The sequence below is a fragment of the Stenella coeruleoalba genome (genome assembly GCF_951394435.1).
Source record: "Stenella coeruleoalba genome assembly, chromosome: 1".
Classification (NCBI taxonomy): Eukaryota; Metazoa; Chordata; class Mammalia; order Artiodactyla; family Delphinidae; genus Stenella; species Stenella coeruleoalba.
The window spans coordinates 107587994-107608973 of NC_137169.1; the positions used below are offsets into that span (position 1 = coordinate 107587994).

General features: G+C 35.6%; 1 protein-coding gene across 4 annotated transcripts in view; it reads left to right on the forward strand.

The window, feature by feature from the left end:
* The window catches only part of VPS45 (vacuolar protein sorting 45 homolog), a 70651-nt gene that overhangs the window by 14765 nt on the left and 34906 nt on the right, over nucleotides 1–20980 (forward strand). For 3 of the 4 annotated variants that reach the window (XM_079919568.1, XM_079919565.1, XM_079919567.1), the window contains exons 4-13: nucleotides 1872–1951; nucleotides 3021–3089; nucleotides 3211–3348; nucleotides 3787–3897; nucleotides 6127–6261; nucleotides 6702–6815; nucleotides 7234–7401; nucleotides 16217–16375; nucleotides 16581–16688; nucleotides 17490–17611. In XM_079919568.1, the coding sequence (XP_079775694.1) occupies nucleotides 1872–1951; nucleotides 3021–3089; nucleotides 3211–3348; nucleotides 3787–3897; nucleotides 6127–6261; nucleotides 6702–6815; nucleotides 7234–7401; nucleotides 16217–16375; nucleotides 16581–16688; nucleotides 17490–17611 (1204 nt within the window). The remainder of the gene's footprint in view (nucleotides 1–1871; nucleotides 1952–3020; nucleotides 3090–3210; nucleotides 3349–3786; nucleotides 3898–6126; nucleotides 6262–6701; nucleotides 6816–7233; nucleotides 7402–16216; nucleotides 16376–16580; nucleotides 16689–17489; nucleotides 17612–20980) is intronic. The other variant, XM_079919566.1, reaches the window with a different exon arrangement.

A 20980-nucleotide genomic window follows, 5' to 3' on the forward strand; every position in this document is an offset into this window, starting at 1 on the left:
TATCCTCACAAGCATTTAGTGTTGTCCCTGTGTTTCATTTTAGCCATTCTGATAGGTGTGCAGTCATTCCAGTATTTTTTAAGTCAGATTACAAGCTAGGTACTGAGGATAGGAAAGTATAAAAACTTTTGTATTCAATGACACACATAGACACACATAGACACACACACATATATTTATATATAGAGAGAGATTGATTCCCCATACTGTCAAATTTATCTGGACATCTAACAGAATTACTGTTTTGCTGAGTCTCTTAGCTAAAAATTGAATAGATCATGAGATGAAAGACTCCCTTTTCCTCTGAAAAGTTATTTGATGCAGTGGTTGGGATTAATAACCAAAAATAAGTCTAATATTTACTCTTCTGGTTGTAAAGTTTGTTTGATTTGGGCTGTAAATCTATGAAGTCAAAAAAAATTATATATGTTAAAGTAGTTAGCACTAAAACCTAGGAAAAATGGACTGTTGAAATGTCTTGGGTGGAGCAATCAATTTCACAATTTTATTTGATTGAAATAAACTAAAATGAGTTTATATATAGTGATTTTATTCTTTACAGACTTTTAGCACAAGTTATATTAATTAGCACAAAACTGGCCTTCTGCTCATGTCATTTTTTAATAATTTTATTTTTGTATATTCTTATGTCTACTAAACATCTTGTATAACAGGCTCCTCCCTTCCTTTATTTAAAAAAAACCTTTTTTATTATGGAAGTTTTCAAATATGTAAAAAGTAGACAGAATAGTCTAATAAATCCCAATGTACCCATCACCCAGTTTCTACAATTATCGTACCATGGCCAATCTTGTTTTAGCTATACTGCTGTCTACTCCCCCATCAATATCATATTGCAGATAACCTAAGACATCACATGATTTCATCCATAAATATTTCCATGTACATCTCTAAATGATAAGGACTTGTTTTAAAGAGTACCATTATTATATCCAAATAATGAAGAAAATTCCTATTTATTCAAATATTCATTCAGTGTTCAAATTTCAAATTCTTTCATGCCTTTTTTTTTCACCACTGTTTGTTTGAATCAGGATCATAGTAAGGTCCACACATTGCTATTGGTTGATACGTTGTGTAAGTTTCTTTAATCTTCTATAAGTCCTCTCTCTACCCCAACCGCCATGCGATCTATTTATTGAAGAAACTACATTGTTCTGTTAAAGTTTCCCACAGCCTGGATCTTGCTGATTGCGTCTGCATGGGGTACTTTAACATGTTCTTTGCAATTTAAAATGTTCCCTCTGTCCTCTAGTTCTTGTAAATTGGTACTTGGATACAGAGGCTTAATTAGATTCAGATTTGATTTCTTTTTGACGAGAATATTTCATAGGTAGTGTTGTGTGCTTCCACTGATTGTCTCTTACTGTGATACTAGCAGAGGTTAATGCCCAATGCCTAGTTCCATCCATTGATTCATTTGGGGTTTGAAAAAAATGATGGTGTTTTAATTCTATCCTTATCATTCCTTTGCTTTTTAGCTGGAAAATTTCTTTAAAGAGGAGTTTCCCCTCATCTACCGTTTGGTTATCTGGTGGTACAGTTTGCATATAAAAGGATAAAAGCTTACTTCTTTCCCAGTATTTGCTATTTTCAATATAATGATTTGGTTCCCTAGCATCCTCCAATGCCTACAATGGTGGTTCCCTTTTTTTTTTTTTTAAGTATTATGAATTTACAGATTTAAACATATTTGTGCTGTTCATTCCAATGTGAAGGTGTTTGACATATACCACAATGTATACTAAATTTCACTTAGTCATTAGACTTTAACTGTCAGGCCCATTTATGTCTAATTGCAGCAGAGGTGATCTCCTCTGAGTCAACCACAACCTATATGTCTGTTTCAGATTTCAGTAATGTGATCAGCAAGAGTGATGTGAAGTCATTAGCTGAAGCTGATGAACAGGAAGTGGTGGCTGAGGTTCAGGTAAACATATTGGTCCTCTAATACATATCTTATATTGGCCCTTTCTAAAGATTTGAGTCTAAAAATATGGAAGGTGTTGTCTCATAAGAAAGGAAGCTATTGATCAGACACAATAAATGTGCATTGCACCAGACTATACTCATATTTAGAAAATTTGGAAGAGGTATCAAATTGAGTGGGAATAGAATTAAAGTAGGCAGTGGGAATGAGGAGATTGGAAAGGTACTGGATTGGTAGGGACGGTTTCACAGGGTTGGGGGCAGAGCCAGATATGTCTTATGCTAGTTTTATGAGCTATACTATAAGAATATTCATCTACACAGTTATAGTTTATGTCTGATTGGGAGAGAATAGGAAGTAAGGGATGTGATTGAGGTTTATTAAAGTTCTGTTTGTGATTATCTTGCTTTGGGAAGTAGTAAGCAGATTTGTCATTAGGTTAAAACGTGCAACTCCTAAATGTTTATTCTGCATTCTATGTAATACTTCACATTAGAACATTTCATGTTACCTTTTCCTTCTTAAACCCTTTAGTGTTCTTGAATACATTATCACAGATGTTTGAATACATTTATCACCTAAGTGAAGAATATCGTCCTCAGGGAAGCAAATAAACAAGTTTTGGATTTTCAGGAGGATGCGCTAGGTGATAAATGAATGAAAAAAGAATGACCTATTTTAAATCATATTCTCCCTCATGAGAATACACTGGACAGCAAAGTTCTTATTCATCTAACTGAGTGTAACATTGTGTATCTTTAGCAGTGTTTTATTTTTACTAATTGATAAGTCTTCTTAAGTATGATATGTATATTTATACAACTTTGTTTTTTGGGTTTTTTTTGTTAAAGATTTATTATTATTGCTACTATTTTATGATTATCTTATTAATTCCCTCACATTGACTATTGTTACTCAATTGTTAATTGATCAATTTTTCTCTTTTATACCTGCATTTCCTCAAATTTGATTGTATCACATAGTATTATATCACATATGAAAAATATTATTGCATGATACAGTTAGGAGTTTATGGAGTGACTGACTAATATTGGTGCTTTGTTTGCAGGAATTTTATGGTGATTACATTGCTGTGAATCCACATTTGTTTTCCCTCAATATTCTGGGTTGCTGCCAGGTATGGAAAGAAAGGATTTTTTTTTTAAGTTTATTTATCAGGTAGGAGTTAATTCAGTAAGTAATTGGACTTGTAAGATAAAATTCAAATATTTTCTCTGAATATATGTTTTAACAAAAAGGGTCGAAATTGGGATCCAGTCCAACTATCCAGAGCAACTCAAGGACTGACAGCTCTCCTTTTATCTCTGAAGAAATGTCCCATGATTCGTTACCAGCTTTCATCAGAGACAGCAAAGAGACTTGCAGAATGTGTTAAGGTATGGCATTCTCTATCTCCAGTTCCAAAACATCAAGACCATTCATTTCTTTTTCATATTTCAGAAATTAAAGGAATATTTTATCTAAAACTAAGGAGGTGATGTGTTAGGTTTACTGGCAAGGAAGTAGGCATTTGTAATTCAAGACCAAAAGCAACAAATTAGAGCTAAGATTCTTAGGTTTAACCCAAGAAACATTTGCAAGCTACTTAACTTCTTTTGATCCTATTAAACCGCTTGTAAAATAGAGTTTCAAATCCTAACCCCTTAAACAGAATGCTACTAAACTTTGTCAAGCTTTTGAATCCTATTATGGAAGGCATATGAAAGTGCAAGAAACTATTGTTAAATGTGGTTTTTGTGTATTAATTTTCTATTTATATCATCTCTATCTGCTACTAATTGGTTCACCAAACCGTCTTTCTCTCTTACCCACAGCAGGTGATAACTAAAGAATATGAACTGTTTGAATTCCGGCGGACTGAGGTTCCTCCATTGCTACTTATTTTAGATCGCTGCGATGATGCCATCACCCCATTGCTAAACCAGGTGCAGAGCCCTTTGTTAGCATAAAGAAAAGATGATTTCAAGTGGTATTCATCAAAATGCAGATGTGGAAATGAACAACATGGTCCATTTATTTGCCTTCTTATTTTCAGCTATTCTTGTTTTTGCCTTGTGTTTCCTAGCATTCTGGTATCAGTGTTCTTCCAGCCACAGTCATCTTCAGCTCTTTCTTCTGCCTCATCCTTCCTGTCCCTTTCTGCCACCATCCCTAATTAAGGCAACTTCTGGGTCTGTAGATTCTACTTTTCCGGTGTCTGCTCTTTTCCATTCATATTGCCATTATCCTGGTGTATCTAATCTCTTATAGGAATCCTCAAATAGTCATCTTCTTGATTCCCCACTTTTAATTTCTCTCCACTCTAATGTATCTCAAGGATACAATGTTGTTAAATTACTTTTACTAAAGTAAGTTCTGATCCTATTACTCCTGGCTTAAAAATCTTAATTGTTTCCCATTTGCCTACTGGATGAAATACAGACTCCTGAACTTGGCATCCATGAGCCTTCACAATGTAGGCTCAACGTTATAGAAAACTGCAGCCCACTGCTGTGTAGATATACCTCATGATTTCCTGCCATCATTTTATTCATGTTGTGACCTCTCTTTGAACTCTGGCATGTTTGGAATACATTCTCTTCCCATCTTCACCTCTCAAAATTCTTATCCTTTAAAACCACTTGAAACATCTTTTAAGTGTTTTTGAAACATCTTATGTCTCATGCTGCACTTTCTATGTTGTACCTTTGATTGTTTTCACAGTCTCCTAGGTTATACATTCCTTCAAGGCAGACTGTGTCTTACTAATGTTTGTTCTTCTGTGAATACAAGCACAGTGGCTTACACTTTGTAGATACTTTATTAATAGTGACTTTAAATTTATAGGAAAAGGCACAGTCTATATTTCAGTTCCATCCCAGCTTATAATAATAATGTTAATGCTAGGGGAAATCTGTGCTGTGCAATGCAACTTCTCTATGATATGATAGATAGCTTATATTCCTAAAATTCAAAGTAATACAACTTTATATATTACATATTATGTGTTACATATTTTATATACATTTTAATAATATAACTAAAGAAATTTTGATGATATAAAAAAGTAGAAAGAAAAATAATTGCTTATAATTTAGTTTCCCAAAGAAAAGCAATCATTCATTCAACAGATTTCACTGAGGACCTATTATGTGCCAGGTACTGTATTAAGTACTAGAGATAAAAGGTTAAAAGATACAGTCTCTGCTCTCAAAGAATTCATGATCCAATGAGGAGAAAGTAAACATCATTTTAATTATGAAGTATGTGCTAATGGCAAAAGCATGCACAGGATGCTGTCTATGGAAGCATAAAGCATTTTGTTGTACTTATTTTAAATGCTGTAATGAAACTTGCTTTTTCAAGGACTCATTGGCAAATATTTTAGGAAATAAAGCACCTACTTTTATAACCTCTGAAGTTATTTTAACAAATCTAGTATTTAGACTCTAGATTTAGAGGGTAATTTGCTGGAAAATACTTAGTTTTCTCTAATGGGCCTGTGACTAAAAGTAACCTGTTCTCCATAAAAGGTGAGAAGGCAAATTTGGGGGTTTCTCCTTTCCAGTTTTACAGAATAAGTAAGACTGGAAACCGGTCCTTCTTCACAATGCATATTAAGTAAAAATATAAAGTAAAATGGATTCAGAGGCAAGCTTCTGAATATGTGTGTTTTGATCAACTCACAAGGTTTTTTTCTGGTAATATTAGTGTTCCCAGGATAAATATAGCACCACTCAGATCTGCAAGAACACACTTCTCATGCTGCAGAAAACCACAGAAGTGTACAGGAAATGGTACAGCTTGTAACTGCAGTACCAATATAGCCCTATCTATGAAGCCAAAAATATACTCTTAATTCACAGGCAAAAATTGGAGCTAATGATAGATCTAATTTGTTTTCTTTCTATCAGGAATATTAATCTGGCTGCCCTTCTTCCAAAAGTGTGAGATCTAAAAGCGTTTTGACTGTCGGATGTTTAACCAATTAAAATGACAATCTTAATGCTTAGTATGGCACAAAGTATTAATAAAATTTGAGCTAAATAGAGAACCTCCATGTAAACAAGACTAGTTACTAAGAATGTTATCAGTTTTTATTTGTTTTTCTGAACGTGTACTATTTCCATGTTTTGTCAGTTACCAATTTTTTTTTCTCATAATTCTTTATTTAGTGGACATATCAGGCCATGGTCCATGAACTACTGGGCATAAACAACAATCGGATTGATCTTTCTAGAGTGCCAGGGATCAGTAAAGACTTGAGAGAGGTGGTCCTATCTGCCGAAAATGATGAATTCTATGCTAACGTAAGTGGTTTAAAATTCTTTTAAATTTTTTTAGTTGTTTTTATGTAAGAAGGTTAATATTGATTTGTTAGAATGAGAGCAGGTTGGGGATTTCATGTAGAAGGATGATAGAGGCATCCTGTAGATAAACTGCATCTCAAGGAGAGGCAGACTTTTTTCTGACCCTTTAACAATATTTTTTTCACAGTAATCACATACTTAGTTTTGTACTTTTAAAATTAGAACCCAATTTATTTACTTCCCTCCTGTCCTTAGCCCTTTGTGAAAATGGTAATGGTATTCATCACCAGTGTCCTGGCCAATATCCAGATTTGGTAATGATAATGAAATTTTCTTGCCCTTCAGTTCTCACTGTATTCAGTGTTCTTTTTTACTTCTTTTAAATTGTCTGAAAGTCAGACTTGTTGATAGAACTGTGTTTCCAACTTCCTTTTTCACAGAATATGTACCTGAACTTTGCTGAGATTGGTAGCAACATAAAGAATCTCATGGAAGACTTTCAGAAGAAGAAACCAAAAGAACAGCAAAAACTAGAATCAATAGCAGACATGAAGGTAAATTGAACATGTACATGGATGATTAACATACAAGACTTTGGAACTATTCATGTAAGCAGCATTTCTGGAATATTCTGGTCTGATTTCTGCCTTGATTCCTTTTGTTTGGTTTGAGATTATTTTCTGTAATACTTCTCTTTAGGAAAAAATATAGTGAAAACTTCATAATAAGCCATGTACTTCTTTCCATTCATCAGTCATATTTGGTCTATTTAAAGACTCAGTCTACTGACATATACTAGTTCTTCTCTTCTTAAGCATAACAAAATGCCATGTGATTGAAAGTATTAGATGCCTTAGTCTGGGCAGAAGAATAATCCCTTCCTTTTTTTTTTTTTTTTTTTCTCCTTCTTCATATATGCCTATCCTCATCAAGAAATAACAGAACCCCTAATTGATGTTTTTCCCATGGCAGGCCTTTGTTGAGAATTACCCACAATTCAAGAAGATGTCTGGGACTGTATCAAAGCACGTGACAGTGGTTGGAGAGCTGTCTCGGTTGGTCAGTGAGCGGAATCTGCTGGAGGTTTCGGAGGTTGAGCAAGAACTGGCCTGTCAAAATGACCATTCTAGTGCTCTCCAGGTATCTATTCAATCCAATTTGATGAGCACCTACTATGTGTAAGGCACTGTGCCAGGCAGAGCAAGAGATACAAAGGCAAGTAATCCTTTTTAACCAACATGGAATTTACAGTGTAACAGGCAGTTGAGACAAGAACACAAATTAGTATTATTTAAGATAGATGTATGATAAGAGGGACAGTAGAAGAAAAATGTGCAATCTCAAAGGGTTCAGGCAATTAATTGAGTGTTTAGGAGGGCAGCCTAGTCAACTAGAAAGAATGCTAGACTAAAATCAGAAGATCTGAATTTCAGTGTTTGATTTGCCACTGCTGGCTTTGTGACCTGGAGCCGTTGGCTTAATCTGAGCCATTTTCCTCATTTGTTAAATAAGTATAATGATATTTATCTCACAGGTTGTTAGGAAGATTTTAAAGGTATAATATATTAAAATGCATTTTCTAGGTTTTTATTATTGAACATCTGCTGTTTATTCTACAAACATGTGAATGCCTGCTCCATGTTCATGGTGCTGTGAGGATCTAGCGGTACAAAAATGAATAAGATACCATCCTTTTCCTCAAAAAGTTCACATTTTAGTAGGGGAGAAAGAAATTTAAACCAGGAATTATAATATATGCAATAAGTGCTATACGAGAGGTATTACAAAGGGATATGGGAATACAAAGGAAGGACAACTGTTTTCCCTAAGGATGAATCTTCTTAGAGCTTCTTAGAGACAATGACATTAGGTCTGGTTCTGGACAAGTAATTAAGTAGAAGTGCACCAACCAGAGAAAAGGAAGGAAATTCTCAGCAGAGGGAATGCAGGCATGGAGATGCGAAAAAAAAAAAATTTTTTTTTTAAGGGAACAGAGACTAATTCAATGTAGCCAGTGCTGAATATAAGATGAGGAGTGGTCTTAGATAAGCCAGAAGGACAGATTGAGGCCTGGTTATGGCCATTGAAAGGAGGTTGGGCTTTAATCTTAAAATGATGAGAGCTATCAGAAGATTTTAGAAAAAAGTGACATAATCAAACCCTAGCCTCATGAAATTTACAGTATAAGTTGAAGAGACAAAACTAAAGCATGAGTAACAATTAGGCAGTGTTTCAAGTTAATATTTAATTAAGTCAAAATTGTGGTACTGACTATAATTAAAGATTTGAGATTATTAGGGACAGTTTCTTAGAGAAGGTGATATTAAGATGGACCATAAATAATGAATAGAATCTGGAGGAGGATTTCAGCAAAGAAAAGATGCAGAACTATGCAGAAAATAATAAACAGCATGACCTGTTGAGAGTGGGTGTGCAAGAGACATAGGAGATAAAATTGAATTGGTAAACAGGAACTAGTTTATGAAAACACTTGTAAGGGGGATTTGTACTTGCTGAGATAGGCAAAGAGATCCAGTGTAGAGTCTTACTTAAAAGTTGATATGATGAAAGCAGTATTTAAGGAAATTTAATCTAGTAAGGATGCTTTGGAGATGAAAAAAATTCAAGTCAGAGAGGCTAGAAGACTCATAGTGGTAGTAGTAAAAATGTACAGAAGGGCAAATATGAAAGACATTTCAAAGGGAGAAAATAACTATTTAGTGACAGATTAGATATAAGGATAACAAGGCAGAACAAATCAGAGATAATTCCAAAATTCCTGAGAAGTGGCAAAACGTGGTATCACTGAGAGTAAGTAACTTGGGAATGAGAGTCCTTTGGGAAATAGCTGTTTCTAAGCCACTTATTATAAGAAGCACATTTCCTTATTAATAGGACCCTATATTCTAAAACTTAGTCTCTTTCTTTCCCTGCTGCACTTTTGCTTTATAAAATAAAGCCAGCATGGTATAATGGAAACAACACAGACTATCCTGGCTTGTGTCCTATCTCTATGTATCAAAGCTTCTCTGGGAAAATTACTTATTTTGCCCAAGCCTCAGGGATAATGATTTCAAACTTTTAGGTTGTTATCAGGATTTAATGAGATATAAAATGCTTCGCATATGGTAGGTACTTTGTAAAGGTTAGTTTCCTTCCTCTAAGTACAATTTTTTAAAGATATGGTACAATCAAAAGAAAGAAATTCACCCACCTGTGGTTGCTCTAGTTATACCAAAGTCTTCACTGTGATTTATGTTGATAGTTGTTGGTTTTTAATTTTTAAAAATGTTTATTGGGCTTCCCTGGTGGCGCAGTGGTTGAGAGTCTTCCTGCCGATGCAGGGGACACGGGTTCGTGCCCCGGTCCGGGAAGATCCCACATGCCGCGGAGCGGCTGGGCCCGTGAGCCATGGCCGCTGAGCCTGCACGTCCGGAGCCTGTGCTCCGCAACGGGAGAGGCCACAACAGTGAGAGGCCCGCGTACCGCAAAAAAAAAAAAAAAAAAATTAAAAAAAAAAATGTTTATCAAGAGTTCCTCTGAAAACACCATCATTTTGAAAATCATAAAGATGTATATTTATGAAAAGTACTTCTGTCAACACTTAATTTTATCTCTGTGTTCTTAAATCTTCACAAAGAACTTTCAGGCTGACTTTATATTTTTAGTTGTATTAAATATGAATTTTTTTAATCTATTTTTTTATTGAAGTATAGTTGATTTACACTGTTGTATTAATTTCTGCTGTACAGCAAAGTGATTCAGTTATACATATATCAACATTGTTTTATATTCTTTATATCATTGTTATGGTATACCATTATGGTTTATCATAAATTCTAATTCTTAAATAGATAATATAAGTACTTGATGAAAGAGATACATAGTAAAAACTGAGTCTGTTAGTTTCACTTGCATTCTTACAGTTATTCTGTGTGTGTGCAAGCCTCTATGAGTGTGTATATTTCCTTCTCTCTCTTTTTAAAATTCAGATGATACCATACTGTACACATAGCTCTGCATTTTGCTTTTTCACTTAACTGTGTATCTCAGAGATTGTTCCAGACCAGAACCTAAACACTCATTCTGTTAAATCACTAAATAGTATTCCTTTGTAAAGATACATCACAATCTATTTAACTTGGCCAACTTACTTTAAACAACACTATTAATAAGAGTTTATAGTTGGTTTGTGGGCCTAATAGAAGCATTCCTATGAAAACTTTTTATTTTTCTCAATAAAATGATTTTTTTTCTCTTATTAAGTAAAAACAGAATTGTGTCCTGTAACTAAATTTAAATTTACTTATGTTTCTTTATCATTTTATTTTTCCCTTTAAAACAATAGAACCAAACTTAATCACTAGCCAATTTTAGTATCTTTATTTGTATCTCACCATATGGAAAGCAGTTAGAAAAGGCTACTGTAATTCCTTGCCTGAAATCTTATTTTTTGTTCATTTTAAAAGAAAAACAGATACTTTAAAATATGAATTCCCTTTGTGATCCACTTTATATTTTTAAAAATTATCTTTTGAAGGTTTTCTTGCCCAGGGTATTAGGGTTTTACAGTGAGCAGTTGATTTGGACTCCCCCATCATAAAGGATTTCTTTGACAACATGATAGCAATAATCAATAAAGAGAACTTTTAATAATGAGTAGATGCCAGGGGCCTGACCCCTAGATGGGTTACAGCATTCCTTGGCTTGACCTTAGGTGATAATAAGCGATGAATTGACTTTTGAGTAAAGATGAGGTTTGCTTTATTGAATAGTAACTGTATCATGGTGAGGCAAAAAAAGCTCATACATTGCTAAAATTTAACCTATAAATTGCTGCCACTTCTAACCAGTTACCCTACAGGGTAACAAAAAATTTGATTCAGAAGAATTTCACTAGAACCAAACTGCAGTGTACTATCATTGAGACATATGCATAGCCTTGGAAAAGACTCATTTGATTAGTAGGGAAGATTTTTTTTCATACCATAAAGAGAAAAATCTTCAGAAAGTAAATAATTTCTCCCCCTTTTGTTGTCATATTACAGCTTTTCATTTGGAAGGAGGATCTAGTCTTTTTATATCCTTCTTTCCTGACCTTGAGTAAAAGATCTCAAATCATCCCATTAATAACACGTAATAAGGACAACAAATATTCATTAAAGAAATGAAGATAAAGAGTTCTGTTTGAAGCAGTATAGAATAGTGGCTGATAGCTTGAATCTTTGATGGCTTGGGTTTGAAAATGATTCTTAACCACTCCAAGTCTTAGTCTCTTTGTCTGTAAAATAGGGGGAAATATCAGTACTTACTTCAAAGATTTTTGTGAGGGTGTAATGAGCTAATACATGTAAAGCACTTAATACGGTACCTGGTACTTACAACATTCAATGAATATTAACTATCGCTATTTTCAGTATTATTGTTTCTCAATAAGAGAAAAACATTCTCTTTTCTTTATGGCATCCGAGACATGTTTTTTAATTCACTCATGATCTTGGAACTCTCCCTGATTTTAGAAGGGTTTTTTTGCTTCTCGTTAAAATTGTAAGAAAATTGTCTTGGACACATTGAGCTGACAATTTTACTTTTACCAACTAAGAGTAAAAATGATCCTTTTCTCTCTAAACTATCATTTGACTAGTATTTCAGAAACAGTGTTGACCAGCAGAAGACCTACACCAAAGCTAAATTTGACTAGTCATTAAGTAAAAGAATACTGACTCATGTATTTACCAGTTAGTGGAATTGGGTCCTACCTACTTTCTATCATTTTTCCTAGATAAGCTCTTTATAGTCCCATAACACTGTTCTCTCAAACGGTTAGATTAGACTCATTATTTAATCATATCAGCATGTTGAAGACTTCTACCAATTTCATCTTGCTGTTCTAATCTATTGGCTTATAATGCTATTCATTGAGTGTTTTACTACATTACTGTGATAGTTGATAACAAGGTACAGATCCTGTTCTTTAGTTTAAATTAAAGCAAAAAAAAATGGGGACGATCTTTAATTGCAGACTTCAACTGTAATTTGTACAATGGTTTAAAGTATAGGCATGTCATTATGAAAGTTTTTTCTTGTACTGCTATATCATAGTTTTGGTAGGAGAAAACAGAAAAGTATAAAAGTAGTCAGCCCAAAATAATGGAAGAATCCCTAAATATCAGAAGAGAAGGATGTTTTTTAATCAATGCCTTTTGAATGAACATTAGCTCCTTTTTGAAACTTGACCTTCAAAGATAGTGTTTTTGCATTTCTTTTTCTTATTCCTTCATTGGGCCTACACTAATGTTAGAATTCAGTGGAAGATTTTTGAATGCCTCTCACTGTTGTGGCCTCTCCCACTGCGGAGCGCAGGCTCCGGACGCGCAGGTTCAGCGGCCATGGCTCACAGGCCCAGCCGCTTTGCGGCATGTGGGATCCTCCCGGACCGGGGCACAAACCCACGTCCCCTGCATCGGCAGGCGGACTCCCAACCACTGTGCCACCAGGGAAGCCCAAATCCCATCTTCTTAAGTGGACAATAGTTTTCTGTTTCACTCTTTATTCAGCCATTGTTATTATGTAACAGTGTACTTTTCTCCCTTGATTATCTCAAGGTTTATGGGAAATTTAATAAGAAAAGAGATACCAAAAAGTTCATTATATAATTCAGTCATATTTCCAACATATAAATACCACTGTGTAACACATACCTCCTATGTAATTAAAGTCTTTCAGATTCTTTTTCTCCTCTTCTCTGGTTAGTACTCTGGAATCTTAATATAATGTATGTCACTGTCAGTCAAGTTGATGAGTCAAGTAGCCATGAGGGAAATAGTTCAAAATTAAGTCAAAGGATAACATGGGATCCAGGCAGACAAAAAGGCCCTGCTTCTTCAAGGACTTATATAGCTGAAAAAGAAAAAGAATTCAGCTTGTATCTACAGGTTTCTTTTCATGAGGGAATAGATAAGTCTAACTGGAACACTGACCTGAGCCATGGGTTGGGTCCTAAGGGCTCAAAAGTAAGCAAAGTACTCTACTCAGCGTAGTCTTGGGTCAGATCTGGGCTATTGGATCAGAAGGCCTCCCATTGAGGGAGAGCTAAGAGTCAAGCCGGGGACTCTAAATACCAGTACCAAATCTCAAGGATTAGAAGTGGATTTTTTAAATGGGAAATAGAGCCAAGAGTCAAGATTCAAGGAAAGGTAATTAGAAAGGAGCAAATAGGAAGGGTATAAACTGATTACTGCAAATAGTCTTTGACTGTCCCCATACCAGTTTTTGTGGGTTTACAGTTACTTGAGTATCTCAGATTTGCTTAGAAGTACAGGGACAGGTCAGTCAGAAATTGAGTAGATTTGAGGTAAAAAGAGAGTGACTGCAAGAGCAGAAAATGAAACATTGTGCCTATAAGAAAAGCGACAACAGAGATCCCAGATGGATGTTTTAAACTTATGCCAGGTTGACTGAGATACATATGAAATTGTGTATTTTTACTTGATAATTAATTTGTATCCTGAACTTTCTCCATATTATAGTAGAAATTAGTGGAACATTTAAACAAATATTCTAAATAGTCTGTATTTAGTCACTGCTGTGTGGAAACGTTACCACAAAAGGCAAAAGAGGTAAGGAAAATTTTATGACTGCAGGGTTTAAATCTGTAGAAGAGAAATTTATTCCTTTTTGATCCTGTAAGGATGATGGTAATGAAATGTTCACCTAAAAAGCAACAATAAGAATCCTACCCAGAGAACTTTGTACTTGAAAACTACCTGGGAGGTTCCCCATTTCATCATAGTCCCTCTTTAGTGTGAAGAAAAGAGTTCTTAGTCATGAGACCTGGTTGTTGTGAAGTACTAAAAAGACAATGTATGTAAATGCATCTTGTAAGTTACAGAGTACTATACAGATGTTAGTTGTTATGTCCTCAGAATCAAGTGCCTGAAGGCTCTTACTAGTCTTGTCAGCCCAACTCATTTCTTTCTCTGATTTCCATATTCCTATTAATAGCCTCTCTTTCAGTCTCTCAAACTAATTCCAAAATTTAGTTTTTAAGACCTTTTATAATTGATCCCTCAGTAACCAGATGAGCTTCTCTTCACTTTGTGTCCCCTGTCCCCCATTGCACTGATTTTCAGTTTTTGGTTTTTGCATGCATATGTTTCTGTTATAATACCACATATGTGTTCCTGAAAAAGCTTCACATTCTGCAAAATCATGCACTAAAAATAAACAAAGGTTATGGGAAAATAGGGTTATAAGCAGATCACTTAAAATTTATATAACTAAAAAAGAGAAAGAAAAATCTATATAACTTTGTAATCAGAGCCCTGATAAAATAATAATCCTAATTAAAATGCTAACACAGTTAAATTTCGCTGGCATTTGCCCCTAGAAATGCACTCAGACCATCCTTTGTGGTTACTCCTGGGGCTCATGTTTTATTCTTCGACATATAAGGTCTCAAAAATATTTGCTTCTCATAGAGACTTGTGTCATCAAAATTAAAAATACGATATGGGAATATCAGTCAGTTCGGGGTTGTTTTGTTTTGCTTTTTAACACAGAAATATCTTTGCATCCTTTTCATTTGCACTTGCCCTTTCCCCACATAGCTTAACATTGTGGAAAGCACAGCAGTTCTTAAAGCTACAAAATCAGTTACTTCTAAAAAAAACACTTCTGTAGGATTTTCATCTTTTTTCCTTAACATATTGGTAAAGCTTCCTCTTTAAAGAGGAAACTTGTGCCTGATCTTTTCTAAATATTAACTTGCTGAAAAATTTACATGTAAACCAATATGCCTTCTGTGTTATTCCCATAGTTACCAATCTCGTAGAGCTAAGTGCATTAAGAAACATACTTTATAGCAGAATGGAACATACTTGTTTTATCCCCCTTTACCCCATTGTCTATGAACTCACTGAGGACAGAAACTGTCTCCAACTCATCTCTTTGTCCCCTCCAGTGCCTGGCATAGTGCCTTTTGCTTATAGAGTGATCAAAATGTATTTGGGGCTTCCCTGGTGGCGCAGTGGTTGAGAGTCCGCCTGCCGATGCAGGGAACACGGTTCGTGCCCTGGTCCGGGAGGATCCCATGTGCCGCGGGGCGGCTGGGCCCGTGAGCCATGGCCGCTAAGCCTGCGCGTCCGGAGCCTGTGCTCCGCAACGGGAGAGGCCACAGCGGTGAGAGGCCCACGTACCGCAAAAAAAAAAAAAAAAAAAAAGTATTTGTTGGCTCTAATTAATTTGTTCTGCATAATAAATATAAATCTATAGTATAGGGAAGTCCCTTAATGTGAGGACTGATACAACCTAAACATGATTTTGTCTAGCTTCCTTTGCTATCAGCACCTGCCCTCTTAAGATCTTACGTATTCAGTTTAGAGATTATATGCTGTTACATATTCATATCTCTGTAAGCCATGTTGAGACATATTGTTATATATGATGCTTCTTGGAGATTAAGCCCAGTCCTCCTATGTAAAATTCTCCCAAATTGTCTCCGTTTCACTGGTCGGTCACTGACACTAAAAAAGGCAGTAGAGTTTTACAAGTCAACTGGTCAGTTCTCTTCTGTGCTGTATTGATTGAAGTGGTAGAAATAGTGGTGGAAATAGTATGTGTTCCTTATTTCAGTGAGGAAATTGCAAGCTTTCCTACATGAGACCCTGGACCATCTCAATCAAAGGAAAGAAAAGGGGAAATAACCATAGTTTGTCTTAAAGCAATTACAGTGAGAATTTATGTCCTTATTTAATTCTTATCTTAGGCAAAAGGCATTTAATTTTCTGTAGTTGAAACAGTTGCTAAACCTATGACTTGTACATTGCCATAGTAGTGATCTTAGTCACATGTATTTTAGTCAGATGTATCACTACCATTCCCTAATTATTAGAACTAAGATATTATACATCACCCAAGTGAAGGGAGGATAAATATTAGTTCTCTCTTTTTTCAGAATGTAAAGAGGCTCCTGCAGAACCCCAAAGTGACGGAGTTTGATGCTGCGCGCCTGGTGATGCTTTATGCTCTACATTATGAGCGACACAGCAGCAATAGCCTACCAGGATTAATGATGGACCTTAGGAATAAAGGTGTTTCTGAGAAGTATCGCAAGGTAACCAGATTTATGTTAATCCCATCAAACAGGAACCAAATTCTAGTATTATAGCCTTAACTCTGACAAATGACGTCATACTGTTTTTATTCACAGAAATGTATAATTCTGTCCTCTCATGTTTTCATTTCCTTAATAAAGTTATTTTCTTCCTGTTCCACAAGCAATAAGAGGTTGTTTCTCTTTTTTTTTTTTTTAAAAAAAGCTTGTGTCTACAGTTGTTGAATATGGTGGTAAACGGATCAGAGGAAGTGACCTCTTCAGCCCCAAAGATGCTGTGGCTATTACCAAACAGTTCCTCAAAGGATTGAAGGTATGATATCTCTATGCTTTCCTAAATGAGAAACAGTTGAAGTCCCTGAAGCTGAGAGTGAATGAATATGATCTTCAAAGTAACTTCAGGATTGCTGCTGATCCAGTACTATGTCAGTTAAATGAAATTAAAGCAGACATCCTCTTGAAAGCTTTTTCTTTAAATACTTTCTGTATTGGAACGCATCATCATTGGCCCAAATAGCTGAGAAGGGAATAATGAGATATTTCCAGGAAATACCCAAGAGTAAAAAGGCAGACAGTTCTGTTAGTCATAGCTATTTTACTCCATTTGTTTAAGATTTGTTAGGTTGTTTTTCTCTGATGGAAATTAAAGATGAAGCAAACAATTGTAGATCTTTTAAAAATACTAACCTATTTTCTTAAAATGGTCAAAAATGAGTTTTAATCTGCTAGCCTTTCTTATGTTTCCTGAAATTTTTCCATTTTCCTGAGTGTTTCTAGTCTCCTTTGCTACATAGTCCTTTTATTTGCTCTACATATCATATAATATTTCCACAAAAGGAAGGGTGTCAGCGAAGAGATAATAAAGGATTTAAGCAACTGCATTTTAAAAATTCCTTTATAATAGCTAACCTTAAATTACAGAGTTTTTTCATAAGATTAGAACATTTCTAATTGATGAAAATAATTAACTATAAAATTCTCCTAAAATTCCTGCTTGACTCTTGTCCCGTGAAATCTCTATTGAGTACATGTCCTTTTCTGATATGAGTATCATTAACTGTCATATTGCAATTTCCAAAAAAAATGACATAAGAACCATTTCCCCCTGTCTTAGGGAGTAGAAAATGTATATACTCAGCATCAGCCTTTCTTACATGAGACCCTGGACCATCTCATCAAAGGAAAGCTCAAGGAAAACCTGTATCCTTATCTAGGCCCCAGCACACTCAGAGACAGGTAAGATAACAAAGATATTAATAGTAAAAACCAGAGACACTAAGAAAATAGGAAATTTAGGGTAATGTAAAAGACTACGACAAAGGTTATATCATTCTAATCTTCCTTCCCCAGTTGTTTCAGTTCTAAGATTCTTTTGGTTTTACGTGTGTCAAAGTTAGATTTCAATTCCCCTACTAAGCCTGAAACATTGTTTCTTTTAGAATAAAGAAACAGATGTTTTGGAGAACCCCAAATACTGTGTCCTGTCCTTTAGTCTCAGACCAGTTTACCTGTGCCGTTTAAGGTTCAGTTCCATGGCATCTAGCATTTGGAGTTTCAAACATTAAGGCTGAAAATAGATTTGCTGTTTGATTACCATCCAGAGCAGGTTGTTACTATTTTTGGTGAGGACTGGACTTTGCCAAATGTGGCCAGTATATAAACTGAGACCTAAGTGACAAAGGCCTTTTGTCACACAGGAGAAAAGGATGGCTTTCTTTTTGGGTATTAACTGAAGGAAGCAATTAATTGTCATTTTAATCCAGTGGTTTGTTAGTTTTAATAAAAACAAAAGTTGTCCAGAACAACTTACATAGGCCAACCTGAAATTTTAAATATACACAAATTCTACCTAGTTATAAATTATATTCTTGTGTATTTTTTATTGGGACCACATATTATAAAGGGCCTAATATATGTAGCTGAACCCTATTGGATAGATTAATGTGAGAATTGTTACTGTTGGTATAATTCTTATATTATTTTAGCTAATCATAATCTAAGGCTTTGGAAGAATAGTGTTTTATAAATGTAATGAATTTCTGAAAGGAGAAAAATATTTTGAGGTACATAAATAACTCTTGTATGATAAAATATATTTTTTCACGTTTTTCCTTTAAAAAAAAAAAAACTCTGTAATTTGGTAACAGAACAGAAAGAAAAAAAGAAAAGAAATCTTTTTAAAAATCCAAGGTTGAGAAGCAGAACATCTGGGGTTAAATTCAGAGAGTATACTCATTTGGCATCAAAATTTAGAAATGTCAGCTAAGTGGTAAGAATGAAAACCAGCCCAAAGCTATTCACCTATCTGAGAGGCTTTTTGAAAAACGGTATAACTCTCTTAAATAGCCTTCTAATTAACATGATAAAAGTAAAAATATTAATTTTCTTATGAATTTCATATAAGAATTATTGAATAAGAAATTAGCCACTTATTGCTAAAGGGACATAATAGACCACCAGAAGAATATTGTGGATGATTAGTTATGAGAGCAAACCTTTCTAATTTGGGGAATTCATTTCCAAACAAAGTTCAAAATGAGGCTCTTCCAACAAAACACACATTCATCAGTTGTCAGCATCTGCGGGCATTTGTCACTATTACCTAAATATATATATAGTTAATTATTCAGTTACTTCATCCTTTTATATAACAAATATTTGAATGCCTTCAGTATGTCAAGAACTGCTGGGGAAATAGAAGTGACAGGAAAGACAAGGTACCTGCCTTCAAGGAACTTACATGAAGGAGACAGACAGTAAACTAGTAAAGAAATTTGAATATAATTTGAATGAGGTAAGTGCTATTGAGGAAATAAATAGGGTAATAACCTACAAAGTAACTTTGTAGAGGTGGGGAAGGCTACTTTAGATGGAGAGAACCTCTCTGAAGAAGTGATACTTAGGATGAGCTTTGAATTACAAGAAAGAACCAATCTCATAATGATTAGGAGGAAAAGCAACACAAATAGAGGGAACACCAGAACAAAGTCCTTGAAGAAAGAGAACTTGGCAAGTTCATGGAACAGAAAGAAGTCCAGTGTGGTTGGACCATAACAAGTAAGAAAATAAGAAGTTGAGAAGATAAGTAGGGCTGGATCACATAGGGTCTTACAGGCTCTGGTAAAGAGGTTTTTAACATTTTTAAATGTCATAGGAACCCACTGAAGAGCTTTAAGCATTCAAGTGACATAAACTGAATTATGTATTAAGAGATCACCTTGTGGGGAGAATGGATTATTGAAGACAAAGTTAGAAGCAGAAAGACTACTTAGGAGGTGGCTGCAATAGTCCAGGTAAGAAATGAAAGTGCTTTGGATAAGGAACCTAGGAGAGAAGGTAGAATCAATAGACTTATTTAATGGAGTAGAGTAATGGGACAAGGGTAAGGGAGAAACCAGGAATAACTCTCAGGTTTTGGGGGGAAATCAAGGGTTTTGTTGTTAAATTGCAGATGCCTGGTAGATAATCAAATGGAAATGTTCGATGCTAAATTGGGAGTCAACAAGATTTTGGTGATTTAAAGCCATGGGACTAGACTAGATCACTTAGGGGAAAAGAAGAGGACGCAGGACTAAGCACTGAATAGAAAATTGGAGTCAGCAATGGAGACTGAAGAAGAGACAGAAAGATAGGAGGAAAACCAGAAAAACTTGGTGTCATAAATATCAAGGAGTGAGTGGTTACCTGAGACCAGTCTTCTGAGACATAAAAAAGGTGAGGACAGGGCTTCCCTGGTGGCGCAGTGGTTGAGAGTCCGCCTGCCGATGCAGGGGACACGGGTTCGTGCCCCGGTCCGGGAAGATCCCACATGCCGCGGGGCGGCTGGGCCCGTGAGCCATGGCCTCTGAGCCTGCGCGTCCGGAGCCCGCCTACCACAAAAAAAAAAAAAAAGGTCAGGACAGTGAAAAATCCATCAGACTATTCCCCAGGTTCAGTGAGTTTGGAAGCCAAATTAGAGAGGGTTACAAGAGATAAGACAAAATGGAGATAACAAACAGTATGTAACACTTTTTAAGAAGTTTTGCTTGAAGGGGTTAGAGAATGGGATTGTAGCTAGAAGAGATTGTAGGCTCAGGGGGATGAGAGATTCTAAAGCATACTTATAACTTGATGAGAATTATCCTAAAGAAGGAGAAATAGGTAACGCAGAAGAGAAAGGGCAAGACTTGCAGAAGTGAAGTCTTTAGGAGATCTAGAACACAAGCAGAGAAGATTTTGATAGGAGCAGAGGTACTTCTTTCACTGTAACAGCTTTTTTTTTTTAATTAATTTATTTATTTTTGGCTGCATTGGGTCTTCACTACTGCGCGTGGGCTTTCTCTAGTTGCGGCGAGCAGGGGCTACTCTTTGTTGTGGTGCACGGGCTTCTCAATTGCGGTGGCTTCTCTTGTTGCAGAGCACAGGCTCTAGGCGCATGGGCTTCAGTAGTTGTGGCATATGGGCTCAGTAGTTGTAGCTCATGGGCTCTAGAGCACAGGCTTGGTAGTTGTGGCGCACGGGCTTAGTTGCTCCGCAGCATGTGAGATCTTCCTGGACCAGGGTTCGAACCCATGTCCCCTGCATTGGCAGGCGGATGCTTAACCACTGCGCCACCAGGGAAGTCCC